The sequence below is a fragment of the Brienomyrus brachyistius genome, chromosome 1, assembly GCF_023856365.1.
Source record: "Brienomyrus brachyistius isolate T26 chromosome 1, BBRACH_0.4, whole genome shotgun sequence".
In the NCBI taxonomy this organism is placed as follows: Eukaryota; Metazoa; Chordata; class Actinopteri; order Osteoglossiformes; family Mormyridae; genus Brienomyrus; species Brienomyrus brachyistius.
The window spans coordinates 36,284,720-36,296,875 of record NC_064533.1 but is presented as its reverse complement, the minus strand read 5'-3'; the positions used below and the strand labels follow the sequence as shown (position 1 = coordinate 36,296,875).

General features: G+C 44.2%; 1 protein-coding gene across 1 annotated transcript; it reads left to right on the top strand.

Moving 5' to 3' along the window:
- LOC125750974 (MAGUK p55 subfamily member 4-like) lies at positions 1 to 10,357 on the top strand. Its single transcript, XM_049029370.1, has 20 exons — positions 1 to 128; positions 1,070 to 1,184; positions 1,593 to 1,714; positions 1,884 to 1,961; positions 2,101 to 2,184; positions 2,420 to 2,551; positions 3,977 to 4,058; positions 4,513 to 4,598; positions 4,832 to 4,903; positions 5,028 to 5,224; positions 5,741 to 5,795; positions 5,880 to 6,066; positions 6,235 to 6,267; positions 6,594 to 6,635; positions 6,850 to 7,023; positions 7,187 to 7,267; positions 7,775 to 7,868; positions 8,390 to 8,498; positions 9,432 to 9,554; positions 9,915 to 10,357. Exons 2-20 carry the CDS (start codon positions 1,139 to 1,141, stop codon positions 10,119 to 10,121), a joined length of 2,004 nt encoding a protein of 667 aa, XP_048885327.1. The 5' UTR covers positions 1 to 128; positions 1,070 to 1,138; the 3' UTR covers positions 10,122 to 10,357.
- Positions 10,358 to 12,156: the final 1,799 nt, after the last annotated feature.

The window sequence follows — 12,156 nt, the reverse complement described above, 5'->3', positions numbered from 1 at the left end:
GGAGCAGGTGCTGGCCAACGGTTGGAAGCAAAAGCCTGCAGTGATCCTCTGTCATCTGCTGCAAATCAATACATCTAGGGTGAAGTAGGAGGTCAAAAAATGAATCTTGCAGGAGAAATTGGTGGCTGGTGAGTAAGGTTGTGTCCTCGTCCATTTATCAATTCAGCAATTTTGATTCTGATCCTGGTACAGTGTAAAAATAATCATGGTAGTAAAAGCACACACTGTTTTTCTGTTTAAAGGCGAAACACAATCATTTTAATGCTACGAGTAATACAGTACTCAAAAAAACCAGAGAGGAATGAAGTCTGGAAATACAGAACATTCGTACTCAACTGTCCAGCTTCATTTCCTGATCTGGAACTGGAGAATACATAAGAGTACAGTTACATTAAGAGTACAGTAATTATCTTGTAACATGAGAGTGCAGTAATGATTTCCAAAGTGTGAATCCTTAAGTTTGATGCAAGCCTTTGACATTGTGGGTAATATTTCCTTATACTTTATATCTGCATTCCTTTTGTTGTTATTTTCTGCTTTAAAAACAATGTTGTTTATTAGTTTTTTTTTTTACTGAAATGACCTTGGGACTGACTCCGCTGAAGGGGCATACTGCCCACAGTGTGGCATCTGTCTGCCAATATTCGCTTCACTGACAGCAGGAGATCTTTGCATAATATTCAGGTCGTTTTTCACACCCTTACGATATGAACATTTTAGCTAGCTTTTATTTTTTTAGCTTTCCTGAAGGTGCGTCGTTTTCAGTTACCTAGCCCATAAATGATTTAGTATTTAGTTATTTAGTATAATTTGCCATTAAGTATAGATCAGAACCACTATTTAAACACTGAGGGGTTCCTTTAATCAGACCCAGAATAACCTCCTGTTAAATCACGCTGAGTTATTAGATTCATAGCTGCTGGTATGACATATGAATTAGCATTTAATCTTCTGTTTCGTAGGGGCATGTAAGTTCGCAGTCATTTATTTCTCTTTAGCCTGATTTAAGTGAATCTTCAGTCTGCTGAACAAGCAAAGAGTGTCTGAACGTATGCCTGTTTCCCTCTAGTTGACTTTCAGGAAGGCATCACTGAGAAGGAGTGGATTCTTCGCACCAAAGATCTACACAGTCAGCATTATGAGGCAGGCTAGGGACGTCAAGTCAGTATCACTCCGTGAAGATGGTGAGCACTGATTGGTAGTTATTCTTATCATGTGATTTTGGACTTCATTGCCCAAGGTCCAGCAGCATGGTGGCTCATTTGGTAGCACTATTACATCAAACATCTAGGGCTGGGGGTTGTAATCTTCCATTGTATGGATTTTGCATATTCTTTCCAAGCTGCATCTTCAGATTGTCCAGTTATCCTCCTGTAGTCCTCAGACATGCAGTTTGGTCAGTTTGGTCTTGAAATTATGTATGTGCTCTTCAATGGACTGGCATCCCCTCCAGGGTGCACCTCTACCATTGCTGCCTGATTGGCTTCCCTTGTAACACTGTCCAGGATAAATGGCTGTAAGATGGGTTGATGGATTTTAAGGGTTGAATGTTGCACCATGTTGCACTGAGGTCATTGAAATATGTCCTTCAGGCCTGACTCAGATCTTGGCCAGTGTAGTGGAGGAAGTGAAGCTCTCCATCAGCAGGGATATCAGCGGAGCTGACCTCCTCTACAGCTTGCTGAATGCCCCATGGCTTAAGTCTCTGCTTAAGGTCAGCTCACGGCAGCATCAACCACCGCTTTTACAGACCAGACGTATCACTCACTTCTTTCCATTAGTCCACATTCAGTACTTTATATTTAATTTGTAAATGTGTGTTAGCTAGAGTACTTAACTAGGTAAGCAGTCTTAACCAGGACATCTGTTTGTTCTCCCCCCAGGTATATGAGCGCCTGCAATGGTACATGAGGGCCCCCCCTAGTCCATATTTCCCTTTTGCCTCAAGTCTCTCCCACCAGGTCAGTTCCCACTTCAACCAGTAGAGGGAGTAATACTAAACTGGGCTTGTGGTAGCCTTGGTTGCTCTCTGGCACCACTTGTCTTACCCTCTTGTATGGGTAAGGCCTTGTGTGACATCACGACTCTAATACGTAATAGATGATGGCTGACCTGCGAGGGGTAGCAGCCCCGTCCTCCGAGGCCAGGCAGCTCTACAAATTGCTCAGAGATCCTCATCTGCAGGTAAGTAGTGGAAACAAAGCATAACAAGAGGAGCAAATCAGCTACAAACCTCACTATGAATATACTTTGCCCTATAGTCAGGGTCAGTTTGCAGTTTTTGTTTGTTTTAAACTTCTCCCAGTTTCTAAAGCAATATTTTCCGCCTATGTAGCTATAGCGATAGTGTAGTTATTGTGACATTAATATGAAGGCGGACTCCTTTTACAAGTCTGTCATTAGAGCTCTCTGTCCATAGGCATTTTTATCTGCCCATGACATTGTGGCCCAGAAGAGCTATGGACCGGTGTTACCTCCTCTCCCAAACAATTTGCCTGATGATGAAGAGGCTTTTAGAATTGTGTGCCTCGTCAAGAACAATCAGCCATTGGTGAGTTCCTGTTTGCCAAATTGAAGGACCTACTTCTGGAGCAAAAGTTCTTTGTACGAACCGTTACATAATATTTCTGTAGTCATTCGTGTAATATTTGGAATAATGAACAAGGCATTTTGGGATTTACTTGAAATTCTGGCCCAATCACAGGACGCAATTTACTGACCATCACAATCTCGTTAATGGGGGACCTTTCATGTCAGCCAAAGTTTTCTGGTATCAGGGTCCAGACCTTGTTTATGCCACACAAGGCAAACGTTGGAAGAACAATTTAAATGTTTCTCCAAGAAGAGTCTACCTGCTGTTTAAAGAGAAGGGTTAGTCTCCTGCCGGGGCTCAGACCATCTCCATCTGCTGTGCTGTCACAAGATGACAGGGACCTTGAAAACAGGACGACAAAGCAATGTATTATGGGATTCAGGGTGTAACTCTTCGGTCTCTATCTTCTCTACAGCTTTGAAATTTTTGTAATTATCCAAAAATGGAGTTTTTTTCTCCATTTCCATCAATTTTGCATGGTTCGGACTCAGCCCTGCTTTACAATCAACAGTCCATTATAGCCATTTAGCATGTTGTGTCTTCCCTGCCTGCTTCCATGGAGGATACTGTCGGCGCAGCCTTAGCACAGGTGGCCAGGATTCTGCCTTTCTGTGACATTGTGCAGTGATGCTGGGCACTTTGCCATCTGGAGAACCTCCTGTCCAAAGGACGCAGACCGTAGACGTGCCTATCGTGTGGCCTTTCTCATTAAGCAGTAATGAATGCAGCCATTGTTTGTGTTTGTTGTTTCATTGGAAAATGGACGTAGACTCTCTGGTCAATAAGAAGTTTCTCATTGACGCAGTTCTTTGGAAAACCATCCATCCGTCCTTTTTCCATAACCGATCATCAAACTTTAAGCCCGGGTTCTGTCGTTGGAAGCACAGAGTACGGGGCAGGGTGCCCCTGGCCAGTCCGTCAAAGTCTTTTCAAAGCTATTGCACTAAATAGCCCATTCCCTTAATTGCAATATGATCAATTCTGTTGGGCCAGTTCATACAAAGAGACGATTATGATTCTGGATGGAGCTAATTAGCATAAAACAACACGGGGGACACGGCACAGATCCACTCGGATTAATGTATCTCATGTGGTAGTGGGCCAGAATGAGTCATCACTTTCCGAGGGACGGTCACCGCCTCACCACAGGGTGGTATGAATGCTGACCTCTGTGCAGTGCCGCAGAAAGAAAGTATGCTTTTCTTGGAAAGCCATTTTTCTCCTTGCTTTTGCGCGAGTTTTATTCACATTTGCTGTTACCTGGTTTTTTATTCTCACATTAAAGCTGTAAAAAGTACACGGGAAATATTCATGAAGCACTCTACTCTAGCTTTCTGCCTACCTCTGATGAGAGATTCAGGCTCAGGGTCTTCGCTTTTCCAGGGAGCTACGATAAAGAGGAACGAGCTGACGGGAGAGATTTCCGTGGCCCGAGTGATCCGTGGGGGACTGGCAGAGCGCAGCGGTCAGTCCACCTTCGCTGCCCTTCTACATGCTCTCATGGCCCTTGTGTTTCTCTGTGACCGACAGGGCATATGGAGAGCATGACCTGTATCTGTGGTGTTAAACGCATTAAAATGTGCATCAAGGGTTGAGTTGCACATACAGGGGCTGTAGATTTGCTTCGCAGCTGATCCTGTACAGGTTTACGGCAGATCCGTATTTCTGATTAAACGTTTTCTGTTGTGATTGATAATCAATCAGTCACTCACTCAGTCAGGGCTGTACTGGGATTGAAAAACGGCCCTGTATTTTAGGGTCCCCCACGGTAAATTTTTACCAAGGGGGGAGATCCCCCGCCACAAATTTTGGGTGCCGACATACCTATCGGCCCACCAGGAAAATGCCTGATATTCCAGATGACCAGTCCAGCCCGGCAATCCGTTAATGTATGGGACCTGCCTCTCTGTGTGGTGCAGGTCTGCTCTATGCCGGTGACAAAATTATGGAGGTGAATGGGCAGCCAGTGGAGGGCCTGGAGGCAGAGCAGATTATAGAGATCCTGGTGAGTGCCCTCGCATGCCTCTGTATGTGACTGCATCAGCTCACTTCAATTCTTATACCTACCTGCATTAGCGTACAGGGTTTTATGCTAAGTCAATAAGAACAAATGATACACAGGGCTTCACAGTCTGAAAAAAATGCCCTTTCCTTGAGCTTATCTGGCAACCCTCAGATCTCTGATCCTTAAAGATTTTATAAACTTTGATTTTCTTTATAAACGTGTTGTATATTCAGGCGCAATCCCAGGGGACAATCATGTTCAAAGTGGTGCCCATGTCCGACCGGCCAGTGAACAGCCAAACTTTGGTGAGCTTATATGCAGACTTGTCCTGACCCCAGCTATCATTTTGAAACATTTCTATGTTGTTCCTTCTATATCTTTGTTTTGCCTTATAATCTGACTTGATTTCTGCACTTTGCTGTCTCACAGGTCTATGTCAGGGCAATGATAGATTACAGCCCATTCCAGGACCCTACTATCCCCTGTGCTGATGCTGGCATGGCCTTTCGAAAGGGAGATGTGCTGCAGATAGTGGACCAGACAGATGCCCTCTGGTGGCAGGGCAGGAACATGCCAAGCAATTCATCCTGTGCTGGCCTCATACCCTCCATTGACCTGCTGAGAAGGTGCAGGAAGCACGTTACTATGGCGTAAGCCATTACTGGTCACTATGACACCATATATCCAACACAGTCTTGTGTAAATCTTATGCCTTTCACCGTGGCTGTACCTACCATTGAGGACACCAAGGTCAAATCCACAGTATTTCTTCTGCCACTCCAATAGCTACGATCCATTATGGAGCTCGCCAAGGAAGGGCTAACACTCTTGAACTCAGCATATAGTCCTACATTTCACATAATATGCAAGCATGCTGAGAGACCAGTAACTTAATAGCAATTACTGTTATTAAGTCTTTCCTAATTGAACGTGTCATATAATGTATGTGCATATTCCAGTTTTATGTTAAATGTACACCTGTTTGCTGGAGGTGTGTATCAGTTGTTACATTACAGTATTTCAGTATTGATACATTTTACTTATACTGTTAGTGGTCCTAATATCTCATGGCATTCTGAACATTCAGCGGCTCATATAAATCTGTCAGCTTTATTTGACTTTGATTTTCCTTGTTTTATCAGAAGACAGAGGGAGATGTGGTGGTCGCAGGCTTTGCAGCCAGGCACCTGCACTCCAGTCAGTGAGTTGGCACTATTCTCTCACACCTCTCGGTTTCGCTGCCCCCGTCCTCCATCCTAACTCCTCCCAACACAAAGACAGCATATGGTAGAGACAGCGGGGTTTTCCCGTGACAGTAATGGTCCTGCTGTCTCTATCCTTTTCCGTGAACCTAACACCACCATACCCTTGGTCAGAGCATTCCAGCCAATTAAACTGCTACTCACCGACATCACAAATTTTATTTTCTCTATGTCCTGTGGACCTCAAGTGAGCAGTGTCGACAAAGGTGAGTGTCTGCGGGTTTGCAGTCAGTTGCAATCAGTGTACATCATCCACTGTGTACTGTTAATATCTCTATGACAATAGCAAATATGTTTCAAACCTGATGTTGAAATAGTAGATGTTAAACCTTTCATGTGAATCACTTAAGAACCTGTTATATTTTGTATTACAGATGAAGACTTAGATGACGCTTGTTTTGAAGCAGGTAAATCACCTTGTTGTGATTTGTTCTCGGTGACATGAATGTGTATAAGTGTCCATTACCGCATGACTGTCTATCTTTTCATTTGTTTCTGATCAGACGTTAACCTTGGGCACACATTGGCTAAAGCTAGGTCATTTCATGTAATTGGCATTCACATAATTGGCAAATGGTATCTGATTTGTCATTGGTTGAAGGTCTCAGAAGTGCCTACCACAGGCCTGATTGGCTGTTTAGAAAGTCAGCTGTCTGCATGTCATGTTCCTTTTCATACTCTGGAGGCAGCAATGTTTGTAACATGGCCTCTCTGCCTCGCTTCTTGCGTACAGAGGAGGCCGAATGTAGCAGAAATTCTGAAGGAATCTATCTAGGTAGGTATGTAGTCTTCAAGGTTTGGATATAAATGAGCAACATAGCTGTTTTTATTTGCTATGTAAAGTGAACCGTAAGGCACACATTGATTCCTGTAGTCCATCTCCATTTGGAGTATTGTTGTCTTATATTGCTGGGGTGCATTTATGAGTATTTGTGTGCATTGATGGATGTGTAGTCAAGTAATACGGACAGCTTCATTGGCCTTCGCAGCCGGGTTCCGTCGCAGCCTGCGCCTGTGTCAGAGGAAGGCACGCAGGTTTCGCATGCAGTCATGCAACGCTCGCTGCCTGAGCAGCTGCTGCAGCTCCCTGGCAAACCCCTATGAAGAGATGGTGCGCTACCAGCGGCACCCCGAGGACAAGCTGCGCCTCATCGCCCTCATGGGTGAGACTCCGCCTCTCCAGCACCTCGACCGAGTATCTGTATGTCTGCATCTATTCATACATGAGCTGACGGGAGTATGTATTTTTGCCACCGTGTTTTCAGGGTTTCGCAAAACACTACGTGCAAAAAGATTGAAAAACTTGTGTGTGTCTCATTTGCTCAGGCCCGCGAAGTGTGGATATTAACGAACTCCGGAGAAGACTAATCGCAGTCGACCCTAAGACTTACCAAGGACCCATACCTCGTATGTATTGCTGTTCTGTGTGTGTGCTGTATGCTTCTCTGTAGGGCCAAAGACTGTGCTGGTAACTGATCGCTCATTCGGTTATGCTTTGTTTCATTGTGTACATTGTATACAATATCTCTGCTAATCACCTGTAACTTGTTGTTTTAAGAGTATAAAACAAGTTCATTGCGTGTGTGTGTGTGTGGCTATATAACAAGACACAGCAATGGCTTAGTTCTTACGGTTTTAGGTTTTATTTGCTAAGATACAAAGCGAAATAGCTGTTTAGCATGTTGCTCAGTTCACCTCACTGATGCATCCCGGTGACGCTGATAAGCTGTCTCCATGTCCTGTGCATCTGTACACCATTCCAAAAAAAAAGGGTTTTTCCAGGTGTTTGTTAATCACTGTGCCACTTCTGTCCCTGACACCCTGCACAATAATAGGTTACTTCAACTTTCTTGTTGTCTTGAAATGTACAGTAAGAGTTTGTCTCTCAGCAGCTTTTCTGGTTGTTTTTATCAGACACAACGCGGCCACTAAAGTGCTTTGAGAAGTCTGGAAGAGAGTACCACTTCATTAGCAGAGAACTCTTCGAGAATATGTTGTACAACCACAGGTATTGCATTGTTCAATGATAAGACTATTGTTATGTACCTCTGCCTTTCCATTCATCGAACTTCCGAGTGCTTATCCAGCAGAAAGGGACCGTTTCTGAAGAAGTGTAGGCAGTACTGGTTATTGCCCATGTAGAGCTTCGTGCAAGTTTCACTGCCATGCGCTGTCTGAGACAATGTGAAATTGGCTTGCTAATTTGGCAACCCCCTTGAGGAGGGTGCTCTAGGTAGCCATCACTGTCACCAAATGAGTTGACCGACACTGGGTGTGGAGCATTAGACAAGGGAATGCCCACAATGCAATGCCAGTCCATCACAGGGCACATGCTCACACATCATGAACCTTTCAGATATCAGTGTACCTTTGGAAAGTTTTGCTATTCAGAGACAGTTATAAATTTACAACTGAAAACAGTACATTCCAAATTTGGTCAGCACCGTAATTTTATGTGTACAGTTAGCTGTCTGAGTCAAATACATTTGAATTAAATTCTCCTAAATGTATCTCTCTTTTTCCCCTAAGGTTCTTGGAATATGGGGAGTACAAAGGGCATCTTTATGGCATAAGCATCAGTTCAATCAGGAATGTCCTGGACAGCGGGAAGATCTGTATCGTTGACATAGATCCACACGTGAGCAGAAGCAGATCAAAAAAGGCACTTGCTGTGCCGCTGTTTGTTGTTTCTACAGTAACTATTTCAATTCAATTTTATTTATATAATGCATTTTCGCAACATTTCATTGTCTTAAAGCTCTTCATATTATCCTTGCCCAGTGCCCCCTGAAAGTAAGCCAGAGGTGACAGTGGTAAGGAAAAGCTTCCTAATAGGAAGAAACCTTTGGAAGAACCAGACCCCAAGGGGGTGCCCAACCTCCTGGGGCCGGCAGAGGAAGTAAATCACTGACAACAGGGCAGGCAGGAGAGACAAGAAGGCAGGCAGGAGAGACAAGAGGGCAGGAGAGACAACAGGGCAGACAGGAGAGACAACAGGGCAGGAGAGACAAAACAGACAGGAGAAACAACAGGGCAGGCAGGAAAGACAGCACAGGCAGGAGAGACAACAGGGCAGGAGAGACAAAACAGGCAGGAGAGACAAAACAGGCAGGAGAAACAACAGGGCAGGCAGGAAAGACAGCACAGGCAGGAGAGACAACAGGGCAGGAGAGACAAAACAGGCAGGAGAAACAACAGGGCAGGCAGGAAAGACAGCACAGGCAGGAGAGACAACAGGGCAGGCAGGAGAGACAACACAGGCAGGAGAGACAACAGGGCAGGAGAGACAAAACAGGCAGGAGAAACAACAGGGCAGGCAGGAAAGACAGCACAGGCAGGAGAGACAACAGGGCAGGCAGGAGAGACAACAGGGCAGGCAGGAGAGACAAAAGGGCAGGCAGGAGAGACAAAAGGGCAGGCAGGAGAGACAACAGGGCAGGCAGGAGAGACAAGAGGGCAGGAGAGACAACAGGGCAGGCAGGAGAGACAAAAGGGCAGGCAGGAGAGACAACAGGGCAGGCAGGAGAGACAACACAGGCAGGAGGGAAACTATATCTATTGTATATTACAGGGTCTACAGGCGATTAGGACACATGAACTCAAGGCTTACATCATCTTTGTGAAGTCGCCTAGTACAGCCCACATGAAGCAGACTCGTGCAAAAGCCCAGATTGCTGACATCCGTCCCTCCAGGGTGAGCATTCTTATGTCAAACATCATTCAATCTGGTTCCGATTGATCTTACTGTAAGGACTTTATAAATATAATCTTTTCAAAGCCATTTTGTTGGGTGACAAGTGAATTTAAGCATATTGCTAAATTGCGTAGTATCACATTATTTTATGAAATCCTGTGACATGGATGTAATATTGTTGTTCTGATACTGCCCTCTGGTGGAAATGTATAAGAATACATCTGTCATTGTGCGGCGTCGTTACTCTTTGTCGATACCTCCGTTTTCCACAGCACCACTTCAGTCCGAAGACTCCATTCTAAAAAAAGTTTATTAATGGTCAGCTACTCATTCTTGCGGTCATCCGGTTTTGTTTTTCAGAATGAAGACGTCGATGAGGTGGAGGAAGCAGCAAAGATGGAGTCTTTTTACTGCCAATTCTTTGACGAAGTGATTGTGAACAACGGACTGCAGGACTCCTGCCTGGAGCTGCTGGAGGCCATTAGGCGAGCACAGAAGGAGCCCCAGTGGGTCCCTGCGAGCTGGATCCGCCCCACAGTAGACTCCTCGGCAGAGAAGCTGGGATGATAGGAAGGACAGAGAAGACAGGCCATGTGGGATGAGTAGAAACTGTAGGGGGGAAGAGCAAGCGTGGAATAATAAAGGTAGAGGAACATAAAGAATGGGAATATAATCCATTAACACAACAAACATGCAGGATAATAATTGAAGTTTCATTCATTCTGTACAATAAAATGGTACACCCCGAGATTAAATAATTTAATTCATTCTGGAAAAGCTAATATAACATAACAGTAGGTATACTAAAGATGATAACTCATCCAGGTATGTTCATATTGGATATGGATATTGTGAAACCATGGTGGGATAATAAATGAATATGCAAAAAAAACGATTTCATACTCATTACTGTATGTCAGTACAGATCTTCCTAAATTTCTGTTTATTTTTTATGACAATGTGTGTATGTTTTGAAGCAGATTTGAGCTTTTTAAAAAAACTGTTCAGTTCAATTGATTTGGGATGCTGACTATAATATACACTATATGGACAAAAGTATTGGGACATGTTACGTTCCTCGGGTGAAGGCGGGCAGGTTGGCAGGCAGAAGGTAGGGAAGGACGACGCAGGCAGGCAAAGGACGGGGAAAACCGGGGCTTTATTGGGGAGACCGGGGTAACAGCGACTAGGGAACATAGCTTACAGGAACACAACGTCAATGACGGACCAGGAAAGAAGACAGGACATCGACTGAAATAGACAGGACTGGGCGAAAATAATAAGACACAGCTGGGCTAGATTGGGGAAGCACACATGGATAATCAGGAAGCGTGGCACACACGAGGATCGTACGAGCCAATCAGGGGGCATGACAGGACAGACCTCTTAGTCATCGAATTTAGGTTGTTTCACTGAGACCCATTGGCACAGGTGTATGGAATCAAGCACCTAGCTTGCAGTCAAGTTTACAAACATTTCTGAAAGAATAGGTTGAGCTCAGTGAATTCCAGTGTGATATTGTCATAGGACGGCACCTATGCAATAAGTCAGTTTGTAAAATTTCTTCCATGCTGGATATTCCACAGTCAACTGTACGTGGTATTATTGCAAATTGGAAGTGTTTAGTAACAACAGAATCTCGGCCACAAAGTGGGAGACATAAAGTGACAGACAGGGGTCACTGAGTGCTGAGCTGCATAAAAGTGTGTAAAAATCGCCAATTGTCTGCTGACTCTGTAACTGCAGAGTTCCAAGCTTCCTCTGGCATTAACTCCAGAACAAAAACTGTGTGCTGGGATCTTCATGGATTGGGCTTCCATGGCCGAGCAGCTGCATGCAAGCCTCACATCACCAAGATGTCAGATGGATGGGGTGTAAAACACGCTGCCACTGGACTCTGGAGCAGTGGAAACATTTTCTGTGCAGTGATAAATTACGCTTCTCTGTCTGGCAGTCTGATGGATTAGTCTGGGTTTGGCAGATGCCAAGACGACGTTACCTGCCTGACTGCATTATGCCAGCTGTTAAGTGCGATAGAAGAGGGATAATGGTATGGGGTTATTTTTCAGGGGTTGGGCTAGGCCAAGGAAATGAAAATTCCCACAGACATATTCCAAAATCTTGTGGCAAGTCTTCCCAAAAGAGTGGCAGCTGTTATAGATGCAAACCAACTCTATATTGATACCTGGGGATTTAAAATGGAATGTCATAAAAGTTCTTGTAGGTGTATAGTGATCCCCCGCTATATTGCAGTTCAGCTATCGCGCCCTCACTATATCGTGGATTTTTCCCTGACGCATCACCGTCCTCTGCGAAATTTGTGTGTGTGTGTATATATATATATATATATATATATATATATATATATGTATGAAAATTACATATAATTATTATTTTAAGACTTAAACTAAAAAAAAAAGAATTTTCACCTATCGCTGATGGGTCTGGAACGTAACTTCCACGATAGGCTGGGATCACTGTAATGGCCAGGTCCATATAGTGTATGGATATATATTTTTTTATTATTTAGTTACCAAATTACTTTCCCGTGTGAAGTGTACACGTTTCCTCAATATTCTTATGGGTATTTTGGAGGAGAGCT